Consider the following 27,623-nt stretch of genomic DNA (forward strand, 5'->3'; position numbering starts at 1 on the left):
AAAAACCATAGATGCCACATCGATGGTAGAAATGGACATGGATCAAAAACGGATGAAAATTGGACCTTAAGCGCTGATGAAAACAGTCCGTTTTTATTTTGTTATATGGGGAAAAAATGGACATCTTAGGGCGTGTTCACACATTGCGTATTAGCAGCGTTTCTTTCTGCACCAAGCACCAGAACGGACGGACATGAATGTCTCCTCCTCTTAAGTAAAAATGAAAAAAATATTAGAAAAAAAAAGGAAATAAAAAACACCCACAGACCAGCACAAACGTATGTTTATTAGTCACCGATTATTACAAAGCCAGACAACATTAGAGAAAGTTGCTTTATAAACTGTTCCATATAAATGAATAACAAATCACAAATTATTACATTTCTGTTTTATTCCAATGTTTTCAAAATATCCTATACAGAACCAGAAAGTAAAAACTCCACCATTATTACCTAGAAAATACAGACAGAACAATATGGGGATCTCGCTACCTGAGGAGTACATAGGGCGCCAACATGTGGCAGACACAATGGCAATTAACTTGCCCCGAGATTAATGGGTTGTACAAGATTGGAAAAACCTTAGCTGCTTGCTTTCAGAAACAGCGCCACGTGTGTACACAGGCTGCATGAGGTACTGCAAGCTCAGATTAATTCACTTCAATAAAGTGCAGTACCAGACACCACCTGTGGATCGGCGGGGCACTGTTTCAGAAACAAAAAAGCCATGCTTTCCTAATCCTGAAACAACCATTTTAACTATCATTTCTCAATGACATCAAGGATTATTTATCACTTTAGGTAAAAAGTTCCTGTTTCATATAAAGTTGTCGTGTTCTGCCTTGTGATTAAATATTCCAACTTTTTTTCATCTAGCTATGCATTTTAGAGAAAGCCGAGTGACAACCGATAAGACCAACACTCCCGACGGTCTTGAGCAGCAATTGTAGTTATGTCTCCGAGTAAGGCTAAATGGAGACCTCTGCAATGCCCGGGCCACCCGCGGGTTTCCAGACCTGAACCGACGTCCTCCAAGGCTTATAGGAGGCCATCAGTTCAGGCCAGAAGACCTGTGTTTGGTCTGAGCATTGTGGTCTGTATACATAGACGTCTGATTTCAGGCCGATTAGCCAGACTTGCCATTCGGGACCACAAGTTGAGTGGTAACCCATGTGAGAGCGGTCGTGGTGGCTGTATAGATTGTCAGGAGAATCATTATTTTTAGCTTCAGGGAGAAAATGCTATTTGATTATTCCAGTTTATTGTGTTAGTAAGAGAGGCAATAGTTTTTATCCGCCGCGGACCACCAGATACACTGGATCTCCAACTCTGAACATCCCGGTTTTGTCCACCCCATAATACTGCCCAAAGAGAGGAGCTTTTTTGTAGAGGTGGCTCAGGGATTCATCACTCAGTCGGAAGGTTCTCAGTGTATCCAGTGGTTCCTTCCGGGTCATAACTCCAGTATTTGGGTCAACTGTGGTTAAAATACATCGACCACATGCCATGACTCTCTTCAGTCTTGTTGTGCCCACCTTGACATCTTCCCAACCATCCTCCGAAAAAGCCTCACACCCGGACACAACAATACTGGGACGGAAGTTGGCGAGCGAGACAGGATTTTCCAGTCGCCTGTTGAGTTCTTCCAGTGAGGTGTCAGATAGCAGCATTATGGGACTGGCATCAGGATAGGCAATGACATCTTTTTCCCGGAATGGTTTTTCTGTTTCATGGGACTTCCGTGGCTTCATTACACTGGGCTCGAAATGCACCAAGCGGTAAGGTGTACTACTTTGAAGGTAGGTTGTCAGCCAATGAGACACCTCGTCTCCACAGTCCCGACCCTGGATGTCAAGACTGAATACTCGGCAGTCCAAAATTTTATTGCTCTTGGGTTGTGCCACTGAGACAAATATCTTCTCCATCCCGGGGGCTTCTAGGCACAACGAGTCTCCAGTGCCAGTTACTGAGATTAGGACAATTTGTGGCTCTTGCCGACCTGTCACCATCTGTCCTTCCTCGGTCACCACCAACCAGTGCCGATCTTCAAGTTCTTCATGTCTCAACCCCAGCTCCAGACATTCAGCTTCTTGCACTGGAATCGCTTTACATGACTTGATGGGGTATATAAGAATCTGGGAGACTGTACCTACTTTTCTCAGCTCCACCCGCTCTCCATATTTCTTTCTCCACCACATCAAAGAAGCAATTGCTGTGACTCCAAGGCCGGCTGCACAGAGCAGTGGCAACCGATGGCGTTGGAAATTTTCAACCACTGATTGCATCACTCCAGAAATGCTTGAGGCGCTGGCCATTTTCTTGGGAATTCCTGGGTATTTTCAAATGCCTTTAGTTCAGGTGCCCTTGATGTTGTTGGTCACGTGGCTCCTCGGACCCTACAATGAGAAAATATCAGGTTTATACAACTGTCCTACCAAAGGGAACCAACCATAATATTCTCAACACTTATGGCCAACACAGGAACATCCTTCACTACAATCTGGGGCACCTGACCAAAGTATAGCCTCTTCTGACTCCTTTCGTTTAGCCACCAGAAGGGAAGATGCCAACTGGTGGGTTAACACTGTCCATAACAAACGCTGGCCGACGATATATCAAGTTGATCAGCACTCCTTTAAGACCCTTTTTCATGGGCCGATGTAAACTGTATGGGGACAAAATATTAAGATTGGTTTGTCTCTCTACAGACTGATGTCATCAGCGATACATCTACTGCTTACTTGATGTGCTGCCAAAAACAATTTTTAGACCTCAAAAAAATCCATTGTCTGATCTTTACCGTGTTTATATGGGCCAAAATTTGGGCATGGGAACTTTTAGGAATTCTTGTGCAGCCGAATATTAATTGTGGTAGAGGGACTCTAAAGCTTCACATTACTGGCGTTTCTCCACAATCACAACCCATCACCTACTCACAAAATCGGTGGTACTATATTGCCATGGGCCCCATTGCCGACACCCCCAGTGATCATGAGCATGTGGATCTTGTCCCAATTGACTGTAGCATGGATGCTGCCACTCACCATGCAAATTCTCTGCGTGCCCATCAGCCCCAGTCAGTGACTAGAGCGTCAGTGTGGAAGCTAATTGGAGCCAAGTAACAATGATCGCCTATCCTGGGAAGGAGTAGTGGGGTTTGATTATGGAAATGTCCTTTCAACTATAGATTTCAGATGGCTGAAGTGGCGGCTTTTGACCATTTTCTGCTGCATCTAGAAGTCTGAGACATATCTATAAGTCAGAAACATAAATAGATTAAGTTGGTGCCCTGCCAGTGAAGATGCGGAAATTAAATTTAAAATACCTTTTTATTACATTCATGTAATTCCTTCATCATGCTATATGTCACTTTTATTAAAATATTGGACACTTTTATATGTTTAAAAAAAAAAAATTATATATATATATATATATATATATATATATATATATATATATATATATATATATATATTTTCAAATGTCATTTCTGCCTAAACGTGCATTTAAACTACATTTTTGGGAACAAATAACTAAAAATGGGCATGTGAATATGTTGTCACCCCTTTTGCTATGAAGCCCATAAAGAAAAATCCCATCAAATCTATTATCATCAAATGGAAAGAACATGGTACCACAACAAACCTGCAAGTAAGGGCCACCCACCAAAACTCTCAACCTGGGCAAGGAAGGCATTAATAAGAGAGGCACCACAGAGACCAAAGGTAACCCTGAAGAAGCTGCAGAGTTCCCAAGCACAGACTGAAGTGTTTGTCCATACGACCACAATAAGCCATATACTCCATAGAGGTGGCCTTTATGGAAGAGTGGGCAGAAAAAAACGTTTTACTTACACTCACAAATTTTAAGGCTCTTTTTTAATGTGCCAAAAGACATGTGGGAGACTTCCCAAATGTATGGAGGAAGGTGCTGTGGTCAGATGACACCAAAATTGAACTTTCTGACTAACAAGGTAAACGCTATGTCTGGAGCCAAACCAACACAGCTCATCACCCCAAGAACATCATCCCCACTGTGAAATATAGTGGAGGCATAATCATGCTGTGGGGATGTTTTTCGGCAGCAGGGACAGGGAAAACAGATGGTTCGAAATACAGGGATATTTTTGAGCAAAATCTGTTTCAGTCTGTCAGGGTTTGTGCACACGATTCAGGAATTGCCAGCTCTTTGGACGCAGCACACGTCCGCTGTGTCCAAAGTGCTGCCGGATATTGAACGCAGGTGATTCCGCATATGTTCATTGAACCGTGCAGATTCATCGCGTCCAATACATTGTATGAGTGACATTTATCCTGCGGAGGCTCAAGAGCCACCAACAGGTCATGTATTCAGGATTTCCTAAGTATTGCACAGGTGATGGAATTCTTGCCTGTCCAGGGGATGCAATTATCACCTGAGCAATACTAATCCTGAAACCATAACCTGTTGGTGGCTCTTGAGGACCAGAGTTGAGGAACACTGACTCAAAGCATACTGCTAAAGCAACACTCAAGTGGTTTAAGGGTAAACGTGTAAATGTTTTGGAGTGGCCTAGTCAAAGTCCAGACCTTAATCCAATTTAGAATCTGTGGTCAGACTAGAAGATTGCTGTTCTTCAGACGAAACCATCTAACTAATCCATCTAAGGAGCTGGAGCAGTTTCGCCTTGAGGAATGGGCAAAAATCCCAGTGGCAAGATGTGGAAAGCTCATAGAGACTTATCCAAAGCAACTTGCAGCTGTAATTGCCACACAAGGAGGCTCTACAAAGTACTGACTTTAGGAGGGGGAGGTGAATAGTTATTCACACTGAAGTTCTTAGTTATTTTGTCCTAGTTGTTCTTTGCTTCATCATAAAAAGAAAACCCAATGTTCACAGTTGTAGGCATGGTTTTTTTTTTTACATGAACTTATGCAAACCCTCAAACAAAAAAAAAAAAAAGTGAAATTCCAGGTTATGAGGTAGCAAAATACAAAAAATGCCAATCGGGGTGAATACTTTGCAAGCCACTGTATATTCCAAGTGCTACATCTCGCACCATTGAACTTAATTTTTTATAGCTTGAGATTCACGCATGACTGTCGGCAATACTTAGAAAGTGGTTTGTGCTAATTGTATGTCTGATTAATAAAGGTCCAGCCCAGGTCTCGGACCAGGGCAGCGATTAATCTGTCCTTCTACAGCCATGATTTGATTGCTTATTCTTGGTTTGCAAGCAGTTCACCTAGTTTGTGCCGGCGAGCACGTCTTGTGCAACATCTTACCACATGACAGTGACCTTCGTCGTTTGGTGGCTTTTGCACTTTATTGGGTAATGCACATTGTGTGTGGTTGCCAGCCAACCATTCGTGTAAAGCTATTGCCAAGAATTCATATAATTAATAACCAATAGATAAAAAGGAATAAAAGATTACAGAAATAAATACTACAATACTTCTGCTAAAAACACAATACTACATATCCAGCAATGTAGTAACCTCTATAACAATACTACCTCTGTATAAGGAATACAAAATCTTAGGCACAGACCACAGTGCAGACAGTGGTGCTCGGCTAATTGCTCAAACCACTCATCGCAATAGCTGTGGATATACTCCCACCAGATTGTAGACATGCAAGAGAGAATAGAGTAATACCTCCACCATGGAGTAAAGTTATCACTAAATGTTATTATAATTAAAACAAAACAAAAAAGCACTTACATATTAATGGCATAATTGCCAAGTGACAGAATTATAGCAAGGGAAAACAGGTGCAGCAAAAGTACAAACTCCACTAAAACAGTGCATATTTTATTTTTGTTTCCATAGATATCAATATAAAGTGACAATGCAGTAATGGGTCCAATCCATATCAAAATAAAGTGACAGTGCAATGATGGATCCAAAAACCCAGTGTGGTCACATCAGCATAGATACAGTGTATCCTCAAGTGAGGTATTTGTCCAAAACTGAACATTAGGGCCCAACCTAGTCACATAATATTAATCCTCTTACCCATGGCTGTAAGGGGTGCTGCACACGCCACCCCGACGCGCGTTTCGCGTGGGCTTCTTCCGGGGCTAGTGTTCAGTTTTGGACAAATACCTCACTTGATGATACACTATCTATGCTGACCTGACCACACTGGGTTTTTGGATCCATCATTGCACTGTCACTTTATTTTGATATGGATTGGACCCATTACTGCATTGTCACTTTATATTGATATGTATGGAAACAAAAATATCCTTACCTCTTGCACTGTTTTAGTGGTGGTGTACTTTTGCTGCACCTGTTTTCCCTTGCTATAGTTCTGTCACTTGCCAATTATGCCATTAATATGTAAGCACCTTTTTTGTTTTAATTATACAATTTTGTGATAAATTTACCCCATGGTGGATGTATTACTCTATTCTCTCTTGCATAGCTTCTGTATAAGTCCTGAAGGACATTGAATAGAATTCTCACCACACGCCATGCCAATGAACCATGTCACACACAGTGCCCTGGCCTATGTTTCGTGTAATGCTTCATCAGGGGGTCCCCTCATTCAGTCCCCCTGACTAAGCAAAATGTGAAACATGTCAGGGTACTAGGCAGTGGGTATTATTAAATCTTTATAACCAAGTATCTTTAATAGAAGCATTGTAATCATTATCTGTGTAGTCTTTTGTACCTTTTACTCACCTAGTCATTGTTGTATTTGCATTGATAGATTTGTATTATGCTATTGTTGGACCCCTATAATGTGACCACACTGTCTTAATGTGTTTTTTGATGTGGCGACTTTAGATTTTTGTGGGCAGCGCTTCAGTATGAATTATTTTATGTTACCACAGTTGGAAATTCTTTATAATCATGTTAATATTTAAAACAATTTTTCAATCATAAAAACATTGTAGACGTAACACAAATTTCTATGTCTTGCAACCAGAGGCGGACACCACGCAGAGGGCCTCTTGCTGCTAAATTGCACAATTCTACGGTTGAGGCCACTTGTGGTTTTCCCATTGTGGCCGTGATCCAATATACCAATTGGTCTGGTTATAACTAGGAGACAGGGGGAAGAGATTTTCAACCTCCTTTCCTATGCCTTCAGTTAATATAATCAATCTTTTGCAATACCTATATACTGAATGATAGTTTAAATTACTGGTAATCATTAGGTACACTGTAGGGTTTTCTAGGGCTGATTAGGGACAGCCACTGTGGAGCGGGGGCGCCATTTCTCGATTTTATCTAGGATGCCAACCTCCGCTGTCAGGTAATTTTAAGGATAGGGGTGTATTAGTATCTCAATAGGGTTCAGCTTTAATTTGTATACGTTTTGTGTTTTTTAATAAATATCAAATAAAGTTATTGTTTTTATGGGTTTTTTTCTGTTAAAGCCCCATCCTATTACCTGCAACACAACCCCAAAGCATGATAGATCCACCCTCATATTTAATGGTTGGCGAGATGTTCTTTTCCTGAAATTCTGTGCCCCTTTTCTCCACATATACCTTTGATCAATGTTGTCAAAGAGTTATATTTTAACCTCATTGGTCCACAGGGCTTGCTTCCAAAATGCATCAGGTTTGTTTATATGTTCTTTTGCACACTATGGATGCTGAATTTTATGGTAAGGATGCAGGAGAGGTTTTCTTCCGATGACTGGTGTCTTTGAACAGAACAATGTGACACACAACTCCAGAGTCTGATAAATCTTCCTGAAAGTCTTTTGCAGTCAAGTGCGGGTTCTGATTTGCCTTTCTAGCATACCTACGAGCAGATCTCACTGAAATTTTGCTTGGTCTTCCAGACCTTATCTTGATCTCCACTGTTCCTGTGAACTGCTATTTCTTAATTACATTTTGAATGGAGGAAAGGGAATCTTGAAAACGCTGTGCTATCTTTTTATAGCCTTCTTCTTTGTGGGCCTCCACCATTTTAATTTTCAGAGTGCTAGGCACCTACTTACAAAAATTCATGGCTGCTCTTTTTTGGCGTAAGGTTAGAGGAGTCTGAGTTTTTATAAAGCTGGGAAATTTGCATCACCTGGCCTTTCCTAATGATGGTGAACAAGCCATAACTAACAAGCAAATTGAGGTCTGAAACCTTTGTCAAATTATCTGAGTACACAAATCTCCAAGGATGGCCAAACTTTTGCCCATTTTCCTGTTTGTAATTTTCAAAATGTAAAAATGACAATATTTTTTTTTGCCTAAAATACAAAGGAAATGTGTCATCTTTAACTTTAGGCTTTTAGAGATCATTTCATCTTCAACTTAACTGTTCACAATAACAGTAATTTTGACCAGTGGTACCCAAACTTTTACATGCCACCGTATATACAAGGATGGTGGATGCATATATTTATATATTCAGGATGGGGGGGGGGATTGGTGGGGGGGGCTGTCCAAAGAGTCCATCAGACTCTAGTTACACCACTGCCGATATACCTTATATTAGACATAAAGAAGGGCCCCATATACGTTTGTTAAAATTGTTAGGTAGTGGGACTCATAGATTCATAAAGCCTATGCAGTAAACACAAGAAATTCAAAACATTTACTAGGGGTATACATATAAGAGAATTGTAGAGGTAGACCTCATACACATCCTGTAAAAATTATGAAGGAGGGCCTCATGATGGAACATTTGAATTGGCTTTATGTTCCACTGATGCAATCCGGAGGGGTTGAGAAGTCTGGGCAAATCCAGGCCTTGGTTATATTGATAAGCGCCTGTCAGCATTTTCAGTTGACAGGTGGATGCACCTATCAGTTATGCCACCGGCGGCCCTAAAAATCCCCTTTGACAAAACACTAGAGGCAGGACAGGCCAGCACCTCCAAGGCATAAAGGGGCAGTCCAGCTTGTATACCCAATAGTTGTCATCATGGAGGACGCTGATACGGTCTGCTAGAAACTCCTTCACAATCTTCCAAAACTTTTCCCTCCTTGTCAGACCACCCCACAATCAGGGTCTGGAGGGTTTAATGAAATGGTCCCAGACCTTTGATAGTGTTCCTCTTGCTCTGCTGGATTTGGCGTGTGTCTCCCTCGTCTCTCCTCCTGGGTTGCCCAAGGATCTATTAACTCTGCTGCCAGCATTATCACATGGGAATTTTTGTACTAATTGTTCTATTACGGTCTTCTGGTACTGCACCATTTTACTAGCCCTAACCGCCACAGAAGGAGAGATGAAAAAATTTCCTTGCAGCATCGGTCAAGAAGGATTAACAACCAGTAATTAATGTTAGCCAAAATGCATATAATGCGAGAGTCATGGGAAAGGCAGCAGAACAAAGTCAGTCGTGTGCTACACTCCCAACAAACAAGATTTCCCTGTCCTCACCAGGAGTACGACTCTCCATCTCCTCCTCTTCAGCCCATCCATGATGAACAGACGGGATGACGCTGATGTGGTTAGTACCCTCTGTAGAGCAGGCAACCATCTCCAGTTAATCCTCCTCATTATCACCCAATCTGAGCTGAGAAGAGGAGATGAGGCTGGGCTGAGTAGTATCACACTGTGTACTTTCTTCCTCCTTCTTGACATCCAAAGCTTCCTCTTTGTGAGCAGCGAGAACTTGAGTAGACACTGAAGCGGGATGGTTACACGGATTATGGCATCATCGCTGCTAAGCAACTTGGTTGACTCCTCAAAGTTTTGTAGAACCTCACAGATATCGGACATCCATGCCTACTCGTCGATTATGTGCAGAGGCTGACTAAGGCTACTTTCACACTTGCGTTTTTTTTTAATCCGTCGCAATCCGTTGTTTTGGGCAAAAAACGGATTCTGCAAATGTGCGTGCAGGATGCGTTTTTTGCCCATAGACTTGTATTAGTGACGGACCGCGACGGATGGCCACACATCGTGTCCGTCGTGCAACGGATCTGATGTGTTTTGGCGGACCGTCGGCACGAAAAAACGTTCAAGTGAACTTTTTTTGTCCGTCGCGTCCGCCATTTTCTACTGCGCATGCGTGGCCGGAACTCCGCCTAATCCTCCCCGGACTTCAGAATGGGCAGCGGATGCGTTGAAAAACTGCATCCGCTGCCCACGTCGCGCACAAATTTCACAACGTGCGTCGGCCCAATGCATTGCAACGGACCCGTACCTACGCAAGTGTGAAAGTAGCCTAATACCGACAGGCATGTTGTAGCTTATATTCAACTACTGCCCTCTGCTGCTCACAAAGCCTTGCCAGCATGTGTAATGTGGAGTTCCAGAGCGTGGTCACTTCGCACATCAGTCAATGAACAGGCACTTACAAGCGCTGCCGCTACAGCACTGCCAGACCAGCGGCAGCTGTAGCTGACTTGTGGAAATGGGCGCACATGCAGCATACCTTCACAAGTACAGCAGGCAAATCTGGGTAGGTTTTCAGAAACCGCTAAATTGAGCACGTGGACAGGCATGGTACATTAGCGAGCTTGCCAAGCTTAAAGCCACCACCAGGTTATGCCCATTATCACACACGACCATGCTTAGTTGTAGGTTCACCAGTGATAGCCACAGATTTGCCTGGTCTATTATACCTTTCCATAACTCTTCTGTGGTATGCTGTTTGGCACTAGTGATGACGTACGTCATCTGGGGTCATTGCCGCAAAGCATTACTGGGACCGGAGCATCTCGAAGAGCGGGAAGTCTGCCGGGGACGCCGGAAGGTGAGAATATCATGATTTTTTAACATTAGATCTTTTACTATTGATGCTGCATAGGCAGCATCAATAGTAAAAAAGTTGGTCACAGTTGTCAAACACTATGTTTGACAAGTGTGACCAACCTGTCAATCAGTTTTCCAAGCGATGCTACAGATCGCTTGGAAAACGCTAGCATTCTGCAAGCTAATTACGCTTGCAAAACACTAGGGTTTAGCGGGAAAACGCATGCCGATTCCGCATGCGTTTTACCTGTGGCAGGAGCTGCAGAATTGCCGCGGAAATTCTGCAACGTGTGCACTTAGCCTAAAAGTGTCAGACAGGGGAACACCTAACCAATCGCCTGGGAACTTGTAATGCATGGGTGCTCTGGGGAAGTTACCCGCCTTCTCCCTCTGACCACCCTACTGCGTCTGTTTCGGTGCTACAGATCCTTCCCCTTTACACTGCTCTCCTTGCTCTGCATGGCACATTCAAAGGTTGGGTCATTGACTTCATCGTTAACATCCGCACTCAGGTCCTCCTGACTTGTTGACTTAACAACATCACTTGTTGGCAACTGTGCCTCATCATTTAGCTCTTGAGATACTAATTGCCGTTCCCCACGGTCATCTTGTTCCGACCGGGACTGCTCAAATACTTGGGCATCATTACACACGATCTCCTAATGTTCCTCTTGAAACAGGCAGGTTGAGAGGCCAGAATCAATAAATGGTGTCCAAGTGTGGGATCACTTGTCTCCCTGGACTCGCCATGGTGGAATGAAGGAGGATCAGGGTGATTATGTGGTCCAAACTCTTGGCTAGTGAAAATGCATGATATGGAAGACAGGTTGGTGTTGGAAAACATACTGGAAGGAATATCCACCATCCAAATGATCACCTGTTTGTACTGTTCCAGCTTCAAAAGCGGTGTCCCGCATCCCCCTTGCAAAGTGGGATAGAAAGCTAGGTCTTGTGGAAAAGTGTGTTTGTTGTGTTCCCGCAATAGGTAGTTTCACCTCGCCATAAATTAGGTATATAATGTATGACTTCAAACTTTCCATATTAATAGTGAAAATAAATTGTTCAGCAGCAGTATACAAGTACTGCAATAGAAATATTAAACCCTGCCTATATACTGCACCTCTAGTCCAAACCTATCCCTCCTCTACCAGCTATGCCTACCCTAAATACAGGTAATAGCGGTTTTACTAGAGAAAGGACAGTATGCAGCCCTGAAAATGACTTTTCTTTTAATGGTGCAGCAGCGGTATACATGTACTGCCATAGCAATGTTAAACACTGCCTATATGCCTGCTCTAAAATACGCTCTCCCTCCTATAACAACTGTACCTGAACAGCTTCCAGAGGACTGTGCCGAGCATTGCATCAACAGGACCTTATATACGACTCGATGCAGTAGGCCACTCACAGTAATGCCAGTAGCGAACATGGCTACGGCATTATCGAGTATGGCAGATAATCCCCGCATGTCTATTGGCTAACAGGCACGAAACATGGGGAACGAGGACTTGAGCATGGTGCTCGGGCACCCGCGATACTATCGAGTAACAAGTAGTGGCTAGCACGCTCGCTCATCAATAATGCTTTTACATTCTACTCCTTTGGCGGTTAAGGAAAAGTGGCAGCTCTTGATTCTTAACATTTGGGAGGAGATGCTGGAGTCCTCAATCGAGGTTTCCCCATCAGCTATCAACAAAATGCCCCAATTATATATAATCCATAAAGCATATCTTACACCAGCTAAATTAGCAAAAATGGGACGTTCTCAGACCTCGGAATGCCCGAGGTGTCTCGAGTTGGAGGCTGACTTCATACATATGATGTGGAGGTGTCCAGTAATACATACATTCTGGCAGGAGGTCACCACCTTCTTGTCATCTCTAATTGCAATGCCAATTCCCCTGGATCCCTTGGTGTGCTTGTTGGGGGTTATGGAAGAAGATAATTGGGACCATTATATTAAAATATTTCTCCGAGAGACGCTATTTTTGGCCAGGAAATTAATTTCTCTGGGATGGATGGGTAGTTCACACCCAACACTGAGATCCTGGGTAGAACTTGTCAATTCAGTGATTCCATATGAAAACACGGTCTATCAAAATAGAGGGTGCCCTGGGAAATTCTATAAAATATGGGACTTCTGGAACTTAACATCTGTCACAATCTAACAAGTGCCTAAGAATATTGACGTGGAGGGGGTGCCCAAACCATATTTACAGGTGTGTCGGATTTACCATCAGAAATGTTAATTTTTAGTTATTGTTATGTAAATAGTTATTGGGTATCGGTCTCCAAGTTTCGAGGTCGATGTTATATGCAATCCAGTAAATGTATACTGAGATAAGTTAGAATGTGTGGTTAGATGTATGTGACATATATAATCACGGTATAACATTGCCGGACGGTTAATGACCAGGACATGGGAATGAACACGACTAATTCATACATTGTTGTTCTAATTTTGTAAACCAATGTAATAAAGTGTACTCCTGTTTATGGACATCGGAAATGTGTTTGTTCTTATGTATATTTTCAATAAACGAAGTAAAAAAAAATAAAATAATGCTTTCACATAGGCATTTGTCATTTTTGGGTTTATCATCTCAACTACCGTAATTAAGAATTGCTGAGTTTGTGAAAAGTGACTTCTACAAGTATCCGGATGTGGCAGGTGAACCATGAAAAAGATCAGCCTAATCCAATTTCTAAAAAAATATTTAAGATCTGCTCTGAAGAGCTGCATAAATGAAAAAAAAAAACCCCTCAATATTTTGTAGTGTAAAAGTAAAAATAATAATTTAAGACACCAGTCACATGAAGGTTCAGATGAGCGCATGAAAAAAAAGGGGCTAATTTTAATTTGCATGGTCATCAGTATTTCACCCCTGCATCATTTTTACTTCTGTATGAAATCCATGCGACATCCATTTTTATACATCAGCGGGTAAAAAAATAATTTCAAGACCGAATCTATTTCCTTATGTTAATGAACGAAACTGTAGAAGTAAAAATCAGTTGCAATGCGGATAAACATGGGATCAGATTTCTTTTGCGCACCAACAGACTTGTTGAGCGAGTATCATCCAATATGCGGAGAATTATAGTCCATGCTGATATTTTTCCCACACGGACACTTACTTAAAAATTTTTAAAACAACTCTATAGAGTTACATTGTTCCGAGTGCTGTCTGCTTGGTATCCAATTTTGACAAGGACACCGCATGTATGTATAATGCCCTTGTGTGAACGAGCCCTGGATGGCTGTATTATACGGTCTGTATACGGACGACCCTCGCACACTTTACATATTGTGGTCTGTATTTTGCATTATTACTTCTAAGACAATACCAGTATTGTGCCCAAATATACAGAAAAGGGGCAAATCCTCCGTTTACCTCTTTTCTGTTTCGTTCACACATCACAGCTTACAAACGCTAATGCAAAACACCGACAGATTCAAACAAGTGTGAACGAGGTCATAAGAGGATCTGTACTTGCTTTCCCTTCTGACCCCATGACAGATGGTGACAACAGATCCCTCCGGTGCGCATGCCTCCAAGTACTTTACTTGCCAGTAAGGGTTAAATCCTTTTAAACTACATCGCCCGCAGCGCCATCATTGTCAGTGCAAGCACTGTTTAATTTGCAAATAACTCTTAAAAAAAACAAAAAAAACCTTTTTTTGCTCCACCACATGTGGTAGAGGACCCCAAGATTGGAAGCTTTATCACTTTTTTAGGCCACAGTCCAAGCCCGGATTTTTGCAGCTTCTGCCTGATAAGTCTCGCAGGCCGCTCTGCTCTTTTAAAGAGCCAGGAACAAAAATAAGGATTATTTGCTAAGTTTTGCTAAGTTTAGTTGAGGCATATCCAGCTGAACACTCACCGTTCTGCAGCCGTGGAGAACGCTATATTCAGCACTGCTCTACAAAATCTCCTTCCTGGGGCCAAGGGACAGGGAGAGGCGAAGCCCGGCCCCTCTATCATTGCCAACTATTCACAGCTCCAGAGGCAAACATGGGATATGTAATCTGCAGAGTAAAGGTCTCTGTGCAGAAAGTGCTGCAGTAAATGCTGTGAAATCCTCAGTAGTTTTCCTGTCACCATGCAACGGTGCTGCTGTATCTAAGCCTAAAGTGAGATACTACCTGCTAATCTGATGCATCTAATCCTACCATGCGATTAACTGCAGTCTGGGTATCTGACCGGTTTTGTTTTGCTTTCACACTGTGGCCGTTGCTATAATGCGGGCACTAACAATATGGCAGACTCCCATAGCAGCGGTGACCCTTAGGCTGTGTGCACACGTTGTGGATTTTGACGTTTCCGCAGAGTTTTTGGACGCGAGGAATTGCATCAAATCTGCAGTGTAGTATAGTAACAATGATACTCAACGGAAATTTGAGAATTGTTGTGCACATGCTGCGGAAAAATCCGTGCGGATTCGCTGCGTTTTTTTCCACAGCATGTCAATTCTTTGCAGAAACACAGCGTTTCTGCACCCACTGACTATACATTGAGTAAGGCAAATCCGCACATCAAAAAACGCATGACAATCTGCAACAAATCCACAAGAAACCCGCATCATTTTCCACATTAAATCCGCAAGCATTTTGGCCTGCGTTTTCTGCCAAGAGATGCAGATTCTGTGCGGAAGATTCAGCAGGCCAATCTGCAACGTGTGCACATACCCTTACATCAGCGCAGATACACCCCAGGTGTCTGCAGAGATCTTAATCCTAACCATAAGTCGCCCTCATGTGCCGCCACCTGATGAAGTCAAGGGTAATTCGCAAAAGCATCCAAATCAGTTCTCCCCATAGACAAGGTGGGAGACCACAATAACAGAATAGGAACACACGATACGGCGAAACAGAGATAGACACCTGACAAACACAAATCCGCTTTTTGGACATCCCTTGTCTCTTTTGCAGCCATCGCTCTACTGGGAAGACTGTCCAAAAGATTTGAGTGGGTGTCAGAATTTGTGCCCATTTAGCCAAAAAAGCATTTGTGAGATCTGGTGATAGAGAAGGTCGGGCTACCAATCAGTGCTCCAGTTCAGGGGATCACGTTTTTCCACTAACGACCCACACTTAAGGCCCCCCATACACATTAGACTAATGTTGGCCGAACCCGCCGATATCAACAAGTTCACTTGACGGTGTAACGTGTACGGCAGCAATGACTGATTGATGGTCAGTAGATGTCGATCGCACATGTCCAATTTCGGACTGGTGATTGCAATGTTCTCCCAGATATAAGATGGCGGCTTTCTCATAGAGAACACAGGAGCGCGGGTCCGAAACGAGAGCTCCCGTCTATGGAAGAGTCAACCAAGATGGCTGTAAGCCGAAGCACCATTTATTTGGCCAACAGACATCTAATGTATATGGCCGTCTTAATGCCAATGTTTGCTTACAGAAGTTACGAGTGTTGGATATTATGCACCCGCTTCCCATGGTTGTGACCTAAACAGCTGAACTCAATATATGGAAGAAGGAGGGTCACATACTTTTAGCCATAAAGTGCAGGTATTTTTAGTCACCCCCCCACCACCTCTCCCCAACTTCATTCCCTTAAAGACAAGCCGTGAATCTGAACTGCGTTTTATTTATCATTACATAAAGAAACTCAATTTACAACGTTGTACAATAGCACTTTACAAATCAGATTGAATATTTTTGCACAAATTTTCTAACTCGTTTTGGATGAACACACCACAAGTCACATCCAAAGTCTCAGCCTTCTGCCGTTACCCATTAGAGAACCATGAATCATAGGCCCTCAAACAGTTACACCATTCACCTAAAGCCTTCCCACCACAAACGCCGCCTTCCAAAATGCAACAATCAGAACTTTTTTGCTTCTGCTTTGGATGTAACTGGAGGATAAAGAACAGACCTCCAGATCAGTGCACACTGAAGTCATGCAAAGTATCTCCAAAGTTAGCAGAAAGGGATTTTTCCGGTGAAAACAAGTCATTCTCTACGTGGCGCCCGCAAAGAAGCCAAGCACAGAGCTTTGCAGCCACAAAGGGAAAGCATGGAGTTACTGTTGAGCTTGTGCACTGCCACTAACAGGACAAAAAGAAAATCATTTTTTGCTTTATAATCTTTTTTACTGTTTCAAGGGAATATCCAAATTTGTCACAACTTACCAAATATGCAATGAAATGTTATAAAAATAAGAGTGAAAAAACCATTACCTACTTCTTAACCTACTCATGACCGTAGTGGTCCTTGCTGTTCCTACAGTGACGTCCCATCCCGTACTCACGTGGCCCCTGCAAGGTATGACCGTTTTCAGATCCGAGTTTTCCATGCTACGTATACAGACCACAATACACTCCTGACCCGCCGTAGGTCCGTGCATTGAGGCCCGTACATGTTTCGTGAAAAACACTCATCTGAAAGCAGATCCAATGAGGCTCACTGTTAGAAATGGAGTTAGAATTATGTAAATTTCACACCCCAATATGAGCAGTAAATTAAAACCAGCCAGCTTTCTCGAGCAACTGATAGGCGCTCTTCTTGCATTCACAAGGTAACACAACCAACCTACATTCGCCCTCTTCAGGGTTTGTGGGCACATTAGAGCAAGAAGAACAAACTTATTACATTTTAGTTTTAACATACAAAAACAAGTACAGTGCCTAAAATTTTGGGGCATAAAAGTACTATAATTCATTTTTTTTTATTGTACATCATTGACATAATTCGTAACTCCACCAACTGGAGTGAGTAATAGAGGGGAAGTCTCTGACGGATCACTCAAGGGATTCAAAAGACAAGTTTTTTTTTTTTCTTAAGATTTATATTTTTAAGCTAACGTAACGCTGAGCAACTTTACAAATACTTTGTTTTACTTTTCTAATACTGATCTTATGTTCCATTGTAGTCTTACACATCAGTAACATCTGGTGCAGCATCTACCGCTCTTCTGTTACTACAATGCACAGCATTGCACAAAGAACGGATCCAACATTTTGGTTGCAATTTTGGCACACGGCTTCCTATTGACAATAAAGATGAATAGGATCCATGAGAAAAAGTGGTTTATAGTAGGAGGCCCCCTATAGTCAGTGACTGCTTAAAGTTAAAGGGAACCTGTCATCCCCAAAATCGAAGGGGAGCTAAGCCCACCGGCATCAGGGGCTTATCTACAGCATTCTGTAATGCTGTAGATAAGCCCCCGATGTATCCTGAAAGATGAGAAAATGAGGTTAGATTAAACTAACCCAGGGGCGGTCCCGGTACGATGGGTGTCGCGGTCCGGTCCTGGGCCTCCCATCTTCTTAGGATGACATCCTCTTCTTGTCTTCACACTGCGGCTCCGGCGTACTTTGTGTGCCCTGTTGAGGGCAGAGCAAAGTATTGCAGTGCGCAGGCGCCGGGAAAGGTCAGAGAGGCCCAGCGCCTGCAGTACTTTGCTCTTCCCTCAACAGGGCAGACAAAGTACGCCTGCGCCAGAGCCGCAGCGTGCAGACCAGAAGAGGACGCCATCTTAAGAAGATGGGAGGCCCCGGACCGCGACACCCATCGGATTGGACCGCCCGTGTGAGTATAATCTAACCTCTTTTTCTCATCTTTCAGGTTACATCGGGGGCTTATCTACAGCATTACAGAATGCTGTAGATAAGGCCCTGATGCCGGTGGGCTTAGCTCACCTTCGATTTTGGGGGTGACAGGTTCCTTTTAAGGATTGCTACGAGTATGCAAACCCTACTCCAGTTTTTTTCTGGAGTGTCAATGACAAGAAGAATCAAGGGGTGTAATACAAAAAATAATTCTACTTTAAAAAAACAAAAAAAAAAACCTAACTAACAACGTTTCAACATGAAACACATCATCAAGTATTGTCCAAGTGTGGAGCGTCCCGGTCTCTTTGTGACAGCTTTAGTAGAGCAGCAGGCTGGGCTACACTCAGCTCCATCTTGCTTTTCTTGCGCACAGAAGTAACCACTTCTCGTAATAAGTCAAAAATAAAGTCCTGGCTTTTGCACTCATAAAGTGCTTTTACCACAAGAGATTTACGGCCCCTGGGAAATTTGGCACAAAGTCCAGGGACACCGACCGTTGTTGAGTCCTTTAGGGCTGCTTGGACTCTAGTTACATTTCGGTTATGATCCAATATTGCTAGCTGGGTCCTGGCCACCATTTCGTCCATGTAAAAACGAAGCCGACTAGGTCGGTATTTTCGACATGTGCTATGGAAGATCTCCAGAGAGTCAGAATGGCAATAGAAGGATACACGCTTTAAGTCTCTCTGCACAGTAGGGCTGAGCACAATTTCTTTAAGTCTACGGTAGGCCAAGGAACCCTTCGAAAGCCACCTGGTAGGTTTGGAGCCTACACTGTGCTGGCACTTCCAGTAGTCAGAACTGGAACGCCATTCGTGCACATTAATAACGTGGTACTGCAATGCATTCCAGCGATCCAACAACTCTTCTTTGTTTTCATCGCAAGTCTTCACACACCACCACAAGTGCGATTTGACGGGCAATGACCAATCCGAGAGGACTTCACAGTGTTTTTTCTTGGCCTGGAAAAGTATTTTATTATTAATGGATCTTGCCAAGTGCCAAGGGTCAACGCGGTGAACAATATTGCTATAACTGTCCTTCATTATTTTCCTAACTCCGACGCCAAGGTCAGTGGTTACCATTTTAACATTGACCCCTTTTTCTAGGACGCAATTCAGCGCTTTCTTAAATGTTATGTTTTTGTGGTGAGCTTGAGATAAACTGGGCAGATGTTGCTGTATGTGAAATCCAAGAATCTTTTTAGTTTCTGCATCCATCATGACGTAGGTATAATACTTAGTCAAGTGGTCGGGTCGGGCGGCTTGGTAGTCCCCTGCCAGGCATACGGGCTTCTCTCTCAGGCGGGTAATAATAGACTGCTGCTCCATGAGCCAGTGACGATTTAAGGTTGGAAACAAATGTGTTAACTGGTTTTTGTAATAGGTGGATTTTTTGACAAATTTCAAGTTCAACAATTTTACCATTTGAAGAATTTTGAGGAAACTTGTGCCGCTATATAAGACAGCAGCTGATGCCAAAACATCCCCCAATGGTTGTTTGCCCAGTCTTGGCTGGCTCTCCCATATGGTTTTGGTGTGGCCGCTTGCACATTTGACTTCTACAATTACAGATGACCCCACAAAGCTCTTTCGAACATGTGTTACACGATCCTCACATTTACTCTGTGCCTGACACGGTAACATCCCAATAAGTTTATTAAGACAACTTTCAAACACTATAAACTTTTTGTCACGGACAGGACTCTTGGGACCCTCGTAGATGCATCTGAATTCTTCGTTATGGGCTTCATCCTCTGCTTCTTCATCGCTTTCAACGTAGAATGATTCTTCTTCCTCATCTTTGTAGTCAGATTCATGAAAGGTACAATCAACACGTTTTGGGCATCTTCTATCCTTTAGACCTTTGTGACTACTTTGCACTCGAGTCTCATTTTGCCCTTGAAACATTCGTACTGACGTTTGAGTTTGTGCATGTTTTTTTCCAAACTTTGGTGTCATTCCGATTCTCTCAGAATCTGTATTGGTACCTCGATCAACCACAACTTTCCATACCCTACTCGGTTCTGCGGAGATGGAAGATGGGTTATCAAAAAGCATTGGATTATCCTCTCCTATTTGGATAGTATGGTATAATAAAGGTTTACATGAGGTGGAAGGACCTTGATCCGCCACAACCCGATAAGTCTGAGATATTTTTCTTTTTTTTCTCTTTGGACCATCTTCTTTTGGAACTACACAGTTTGGTGGTGTTCTGACAAATATAGTTGGTATAGAATTTCTTTTCAAAGTTCGACGAAAACCATTGTTCATGTAACAATCATCAGTAAAATGCTTGGAACACATGCGATAGATATCAGAACTCTTTCCTACGATGATCTTTTCAACTGAGGCGTCCAAGTCGTTATCAAATTGACCAGTTTGTTGTAACCATTGCCTTATAATCATTGGGTTGTTTGGGAAGGAGTGCATAATGATGCCTGTACCTCTGGACTTCCATGTGTAACCGCATCCTTTAACGATACATGAAGGCATGATGGATCAACCTGTAATAAAAAATTATAATGCCAATTAATATAGCAAAAAAAAAAGTAGAGTGGAAATATGACAGCAGGATCAGACACGTAAGTATATTAAAAAATGTAACTTTTCCATTTGGGTCTAGTAAAATCTATTTTAATAGGTTTGTAAAAAAAAAAAAAAGGCAAAAAGAAATGATTAATTAAATTTAACACTGGTCTGTCTTTGCCAGTACAACTGGATATGCTACATCTAAAGAGTCACTGACTAGCGCTGTATAATTAATAATCTACAGGCATATGACAAGTGCCCGTCTTCTTACAGCGGTCCACGCACTATGTGGCCGCTTTTTATATTACAGTAAAATTCACTTCACTTGGCATCAAGTATCAGATTATCAAGCATTCTGGATTATTGGCCGTCATAGATGAGCACCATAAGGACCAGGAGAGTTTTCACTTGTTTGTTTTTTTCTTCCCTTCTTCCAAGAGCCATGATTTTTTTTTTTTTTTTTCAACTTTTCCATCAAGACAGCTTATTTTTTGCGGGAAGAACCGACACCATTTGTTTTACTATACAACGAATTGGAAGATGGAAAAAAAAATAAAAATCAGTGCTGTGGAATTAAAAAGAAAAACAAAACAGCAACTCAGTGATTTTTTGTGTGCGTTTTTGTGCTCGTGACGTTTGTAATAAAAATGAACTGGTAATTTTGCTCTAGGAGTATCTAGAGAGTAACTCTCGAGCACCGGATAACAAAGCCAGCACCTGCAATAAATGTAGCAGGCTCCTGTAATCCCGTTTTATATAAGGAGTGCACAAATCCGCCATACATGTATGGCAAGGTTCCTCGGGGGAGGGACTTTAGGCTGCTGTGAGCCACGCCCCCTGTGAAGACCATAAAAAGGCCCAAATCTCTAGAACCATAGAATGGATTTTGAAAATGAAAAAATCTGAAAAATCAGGGGAGCAGTGGGAATAAAGTAGAAGCAGGAACTGGCCACATTTTATCTGGTGACAGGTCCTCTAAGGAGAACAGTAGTCACACACTCGCTCTGTTAATTTCCAAGCATTTGACCACTGTACAGCCAATTATTATGCATATTCCATATTTTGTACTTACCTAGATTTACACTCCTTTGCCATTTTTTCAGTGCACTATGGGAGGTATACCAGCTGCTCCGTACATGAAGCTTCCAGTTTCTGACTTTTCATTAGCACAAGTAAACCGAAGTCTTTTATATGTATTTCTTAACACATTTACCATAACATAAAAGATTTATTAACCCTTACATTGGTTCCCAGATATCTCTTTAGATTTCCTGGCTGCATTTAGAGAACTATTTAAAGAGGTCTTGTAACCAGGTCAAACGTGTCCTACCTTTTGCTTTTAGTTTATTCCCGCTGCTTCTTTGATTGTGTACTTTATTCGTATTTCTTTTTAAAAATCTTCCATTTTTCTCCAGGAATATGGGCTTTTTTACTTAGAGGTAATTCTTCTTGTCTTAGGAGGGGGCGGGTTCACAGGATTCTTTGGGGCATGTCTCGTAGTCAGCTTTGCATTATTACTCTGTGAGCCATGCCCCTTTGGTTAAGGGCATTCAAATTTGTGCTAAATAAAAAGACCCATATCTCTGGAACCGTCTGGCAGATTTAGAAAAAAAAAAAAAAAAAGAGAATACTCAGGGGAGCAGTGGGGATAAAATGAGCAAAAATGGCAATTTTTGCCCTGATGAAGGGTCGCCTAAAAGTTTTCTTTCCAGGTTCCACAGCTGTGCCCAGGGTCATGTGTCCACTGGTATGATTCTTTTCTATGCATTTTAGATCACTATGGGAATCAGAAAGAAACAAAACTTCCTTTCAGTACACGGCTAACTACACTGCCAGAAACAGAAAGTTATGAAAGTACAATAGCAAAAAAAGACGTTTGTCTTAAACTCTCTCGAGTACATATTGGAGATACCACCAAAACCTCCCAGACACATTAGATGAAAATTGGCCAAGCGGATGTGTATGGTGGCCTTCAGACTGTATGGGGCAGCTGTCATTTCGCCCCCCGATCTTTTTATTCAGGGGCAATAAGAGGAATTTCTCAGCGGCTTTCCCCACTGTTGCCCTTTAAAGTGCATTAACACACAGTCAATAATAACGCTCATGTGTATGGGGGAGTCAGGAGAGAACTGTCTAGAGAGAGATCGTGAAACAGCTCTCATCTACGTCGGTAGACTGAAGGTGAGGAGTAATCAGGTTAAGGTGAAGATCTGGTGATCCTCCCCAGGTGCCCATCGCAGTGAGAGCATCAGCAGGTGTCAGCTAAGTCCTATTAGGTCTACATCAATGGACGGCACTGTATCACCAACTATCAATATGTGTCTACTAAGTACATACACTGTTAGGTAATCCCTGCATGTGTTGCAGGCGTATATTATGCAGCTGTGGGGACGCAAACATATTTTTCGAGCACGCCGAAGAAACTCAGTTAGCACATGAGCATATTCGTTCATTACTAATATCTAAAAAAAACGTAATATTTTAATTGTAGTATTTTCTCTGTGCACTATACCCATTGCAGAGCCTGGTCTCAGTGTTTTGGATAAAAGTAATAAACCTTTAAAAAAAAAAAAAAAATCATAATTTGAGCCAGGTCATTTTAGCAGGTTTGATGGAAACTTCAGGGTTTTCGTTTATACTCGTATGCTGGGTCCATCACAGGTAACCCAGATATATCACATACAGAATAAAATAAAAAAAAAACAAAAACACTTTTGGCATATGTAAATATGGTGAACTGCTCAACCCCTCCATCATGGTCCCTTTGCCCCTAGGTAGATCCCTTGTTTTCTCCACGGATATTACAGTGCTACATTACGCCTCTATAAACCGCTAGACTTCACCACACAATGTAAGGCTATGTTCACACGCTGCATTTCTGCTGCGTTTTTTTTCTGCAGGCAAAACCTGCTCTTTTGGCAGTAGAGAAGCTGCTTTAAAAAACAAAACAAACAAAAAAAACAACACAGGTTTTGCTGTATGTTTCATGCGGATACAGATTAGTGCCTGTTGTTCCTGAGTTTTCTGCAGCAAAACCTCATACCTGTGCTTAACTTTCTAATTGCTTTCTATGGGTGAAAAAACGCTGGAAAAACGCAGAAAGAAGCGACATGCTGCAGTTTTAAAAAAAGCAGCAGTTTTCCAATTCAGTCAGAAAAAAAAAAAAAAGAAACATTGTGCGTGCATGAGTTTATGGAAATCTCATAGCTTTTGCTGGTAATGCAGCTTTTAATTTGCATAAAAAAAGTAGCAAAAATGCAACATGTGAACGTAGCCTATGTCCGCTCTTATATATTTATTTTGTAGAATGTGTGTACTTTTGTTCCCAAAAAAATAGTCTGCAAATACCGACTGAAAACCCAATTACAGCAAAAAGTGGCCAACTCCAACATGTCAGATCGTTACAAAAATTAGAATTTTCTTTATAGTTAGCTTTTTTCTTTCCTTAAGTTTATTTTATTTTTTTTAAAGGTTCTTAACACGCTCTCATCGGAGCCAAATTTTGTTATTTCACACTTTGTTTCCTTACTCTTCTTCTAAGAGCCATCTTTTTTTTTTTCAGTCAATATTACCGTACAAGGGCTCATTGTTTGGGGGACGGGTTGTAGTTTGGAATGATGACATTTTTTTATTTTTTGTTTACCATTTAAGAAATTGAATAAATTAAAAGATGAGGGGGAAAAAAAGTAATTTAGGTATTGTTTTAGGCTTTGTTTTGTTTTATATGGGTAAACATTGTGGTGAGAATCACCTAGCTGTAAAATTACAAATTACCGAGATACCAAAAAGGCTTCTTTTTATTTATTTATTTACATTTCAGTAGTTTAAAAAAAAAAAAAAAATTCTAAACTATGAAAAAAATAAAACTCCTTGTGATCACTTTTCGACAACTGGCTGTGTAAACAATGGAGGGTTTTGTCATGGTTGTCATGGATACGTCCACTGACTGGCTTAATTCTCGTCTTTGTTTTCCTTTCCATTTAGGTTAGTAGTTGTAGCCACGGCAACCAGGATAAAAAAAACAAAACTCCATTGTTTACACCCCAGGCAAAAAACGGTTTTCCAGTATAAGGTGGTTTACAATGAAAACCTACAGGTATGTCATGGAGGACGTCGTAGAAAGAGAAAAACATTATTCTCCCAGGTACCATACTGGTGAAGGGATCAGATCCACCAGAGGGCGCAGTGCGGCACCAACTACGTACAATTATTTTATCCATTAATTGCCGGTACAGGAATATGTTAGACTTGCCAACATGGAAATTATCACGGAGGGACCCCAGCGGTGTATATGCCCCCGATGTGCTGCGAGGGAGGAGGACTGTGTTACTAATCACAGTCACTGATAGTTCAATATTCGCGCCAGTCTTGTCCATGGATCGTGTCCGGTGTCACAGCGGAGCGCCAACTAAATAAATAGTAGTTTGAGCTGCAATACCACACACAACCAGGGGACAGGTGTGGTGCTGTCTCCATGTTTTTACAATCCTACCCCATTAGCTAAATCCAAATGACCGATCCCGTCAATGACCGATCCCGTCAATGACCGATCCCGTCAATGACCGATCCCGTCAATGACCGATCCCGTCAATGACCGATCCCGTCAATGACCGATCCCATCAATGACCGATCCCATCAATGACCGATCCCATCAATGACCGATCCCATCAATGACCGATCCCATCAATGACCGATCCCGTCCCTCCTTCCACCATTCATTCACCTCCATCAGAAACCAGCGGCTTTTATCTAATATGCATGGGCAGGAAGAAGCCAGCCACAGATGCAAGACTTTTTCTGCAGATTGTTGGCACATCCAGCTAAATTTGGCGAGCTCTGCCAACAATGTTGGCATCAATGGAAAAATCGCCAGCGTGCCCCCCCATCCAAAAAATAAAATGATGGGCCAAAGGGATCTTTTATGGCCCCCATAGGCTGTAGGGGGGTCCAGAAGCGACTTCAGCCTCGGCACTCACTATAGTTCCGCCCCTGTGTGGTGGTTATACACATACGAAGATAAGATGTAAGTGACAACGATCTGCAGATAGATCCCTCATGTCTAAAGGGTCATTGGACTATAAAAGATTTAGGTATCATTAAAAGGTGTCTCTCCCAGTCATGAGCTTGTCAACGTTGCTCCTGTGCAGAAACACTCGCTCCTATGATAACACATTTAATTACCTGTTTGTTTAATCACAGGAGCGAGTGTTTCTGCAGAGTCTCCATCCCCCTGAGCTCATCATAAATCAAGTCAGCGATGTAGGCCGCTGAGCTTATATGTCACTGACTTGATGAGTTCAGGGAGCTGGAGACGCTGCAGAAACACTCGCTCCTGTGATTAAACACACAGGCAAGTAAATGTGCCATCACAGAAAGCAGCAGCCCCCAGGCCCTGCGGTGTCGTCTCTAGACTCACTTCTGCCAGGACCATGAGCGGCAGCAGCTCTGCATGGTAGGAGGCTGTACGAGACCTTGCTGTTTTGTATTGCTGGACACTACAAGCTGTAGGGTTTTTTTGCATCGTTTTGGGATATATATGTTATCTATAGATATTTTTTTCTCTTAAATACATATATTTAGGGATCAAATCAGTTTTGCAATTGAGTTTCATAAAACAGTTTGCACCGTTTGGCTTTTATCGGCTCTTTATTTCGCAGCGCGTTCAACTTGGATGTGGTCAGAAAAGTCAGCCACAAAAAAACAAACAACCTATAAACTCTCCTGTCAGACCCTCATCCTGACGAATCCTCAGCCAACTCATTCCGCAGCCAGGAATACACGATGCAATGTGGTGCCATAGAGGGAACATTTTTAATGAAACCTAAATGACAAAAAAAAATACAATCTTTAGCTTAAAATACATACACTTAGGTAAAAAAAAAAAGTCTCCAAAAAGGTGGACAACCCCTGTAAAGGCCCATTCAGACCTGGCCTCAAAGGGGTTAAAGAAACGCAGGTTAAAAGGAAGAAAAGAGCTGAGATTGAGGAAAACCACAGCTATATACAACCCACAGGGAGTGAGGCTGCCCGCTCGGCTCTCCCCCAGCTGCCTGTCCTGCCCGGGGCACAGTGCCGGCGGGTGGCACAGGGTAACGTACCCGCTGCTGCCCTACCGGAGGCGCCGCTACTCACCCGCTCCTCCCGGGCACACGACGCGCGTCAGCCGCTCCCGTTGCCCACACAGGCACTGACACCAAACACTAGAAGCGTCGGTCAAAGCAGCGGGAGGAGCGTGAGCGCCACCTAGCGCCAGGTGGACCAAACTGGCCTTCCCTTAACTATTTCATGTCCAAAACCCTTCCTGTGAGCAGAGGTCTCTACTTCCACCACCAGAAGAGGTTCACAGCCCTTTCAGGGGAGAAAACAATAATATTAAAGCTCTGATCCATCATTTGCATTTTTTTTTTAAGTCATTTTCCTTGTTTTTTTTGTTCGTCTTGTGGCATTCGATCACATAATGGCGCCCGTGGTTTCCGAATTGTGCGCAAAATAAAAAATGTTTTTAATATTTTTTTGTTACATTCTTAGTGGAATCACCTAAAAAAAATATTGCACCAAAATATCAGGCGAATGTGAAATCCCTCTAGGGTGGGAGAAATTTTGTTTAATTTTTAATTTAAAAAAAAAAAAAAAAAAAAAAAAAAAAAAAAAAAATCGCTGATAAGGAATCGGTCAATAACATCTGGAAAACACAAAAGACCGTAAGAAAGAAAAAATGTAGATGAAAAGGTGAATATAGTGCAGGAAAAAAAAAGGGCCAAACCCTAAAGGGAGTGTGCACACAATGTCAGGAACAAAACCACGAAACAAACATTAGAAAGAATGAGCACACGTGATATCGTCGCGGCTCGCTGCTCATATTTTAGTCTTCT

General features: G+C 42.3%; 1 protein-coding gene across 7 annotated transcripts; it reads right to left on the reverse strand.

The window, feature by feature from the left end:
- Positions 1–265: 265 nt before the first annotated feature.
- LOC143805345 (mitochondrial amidoxime-reducing component 1-like) lies at positions 266–27,205 on the reverse strand. 7 transcript variants are annotated; one of them, XM_077284632.1, is made up of 3 exons: positions 26,884–26,963; positions 20,667–20,726; positions 266–2,395 (listed from the first exon to the last, which is right to left on the reverse strand). In XM_077284632.1, exon 3 carries the CDS (start codon positions 2,312–2,314, stop codon positions 1,289–1,291), a length of 1,026 nt encoding a protein of 341 aa, XP_077140747.1. In that variant the 5' UTR covers positions 2,315–2,395; positions 20,667–20,726; positions 26,884–26,963; the 3' UTR covers positions 266–1,288. The 7 variants fall into 7 exon arrangements, with proteins under 7 accessions (XP_077140747.1, XP_077140738.1, XP_077140732.1 ...); XM_077284593.1 differs by lacking the exon at positions 266–2,395 and adding an exon at positions 26,461–26,572 and having other exon boundaries at positions 18,291–20,726; positions 26,884–27,205; XM_077284623.1 differs by lacking the exon at positions 20,667–20,726 and having other exon boundaries at positions 26,884–27,038.
- Between the last annotated feature and the right edge of the window lie 418 nt (positions 27,206–27,623).

Source organism: Ranitomeya variabilis, chromosome 1, assembly GCF_051348905.1.
Source record: "Ranitomeya variabilis isolate aRanVar5 chromosome 1, aRanVar5.hap1, whole genome shotgun sequence".
NCBI lineage: Eukaryota > Metazoa > Chordata > Amphibia > Anura > Dendrobatidae > Ranitomeya > Ranitomeya variabilis.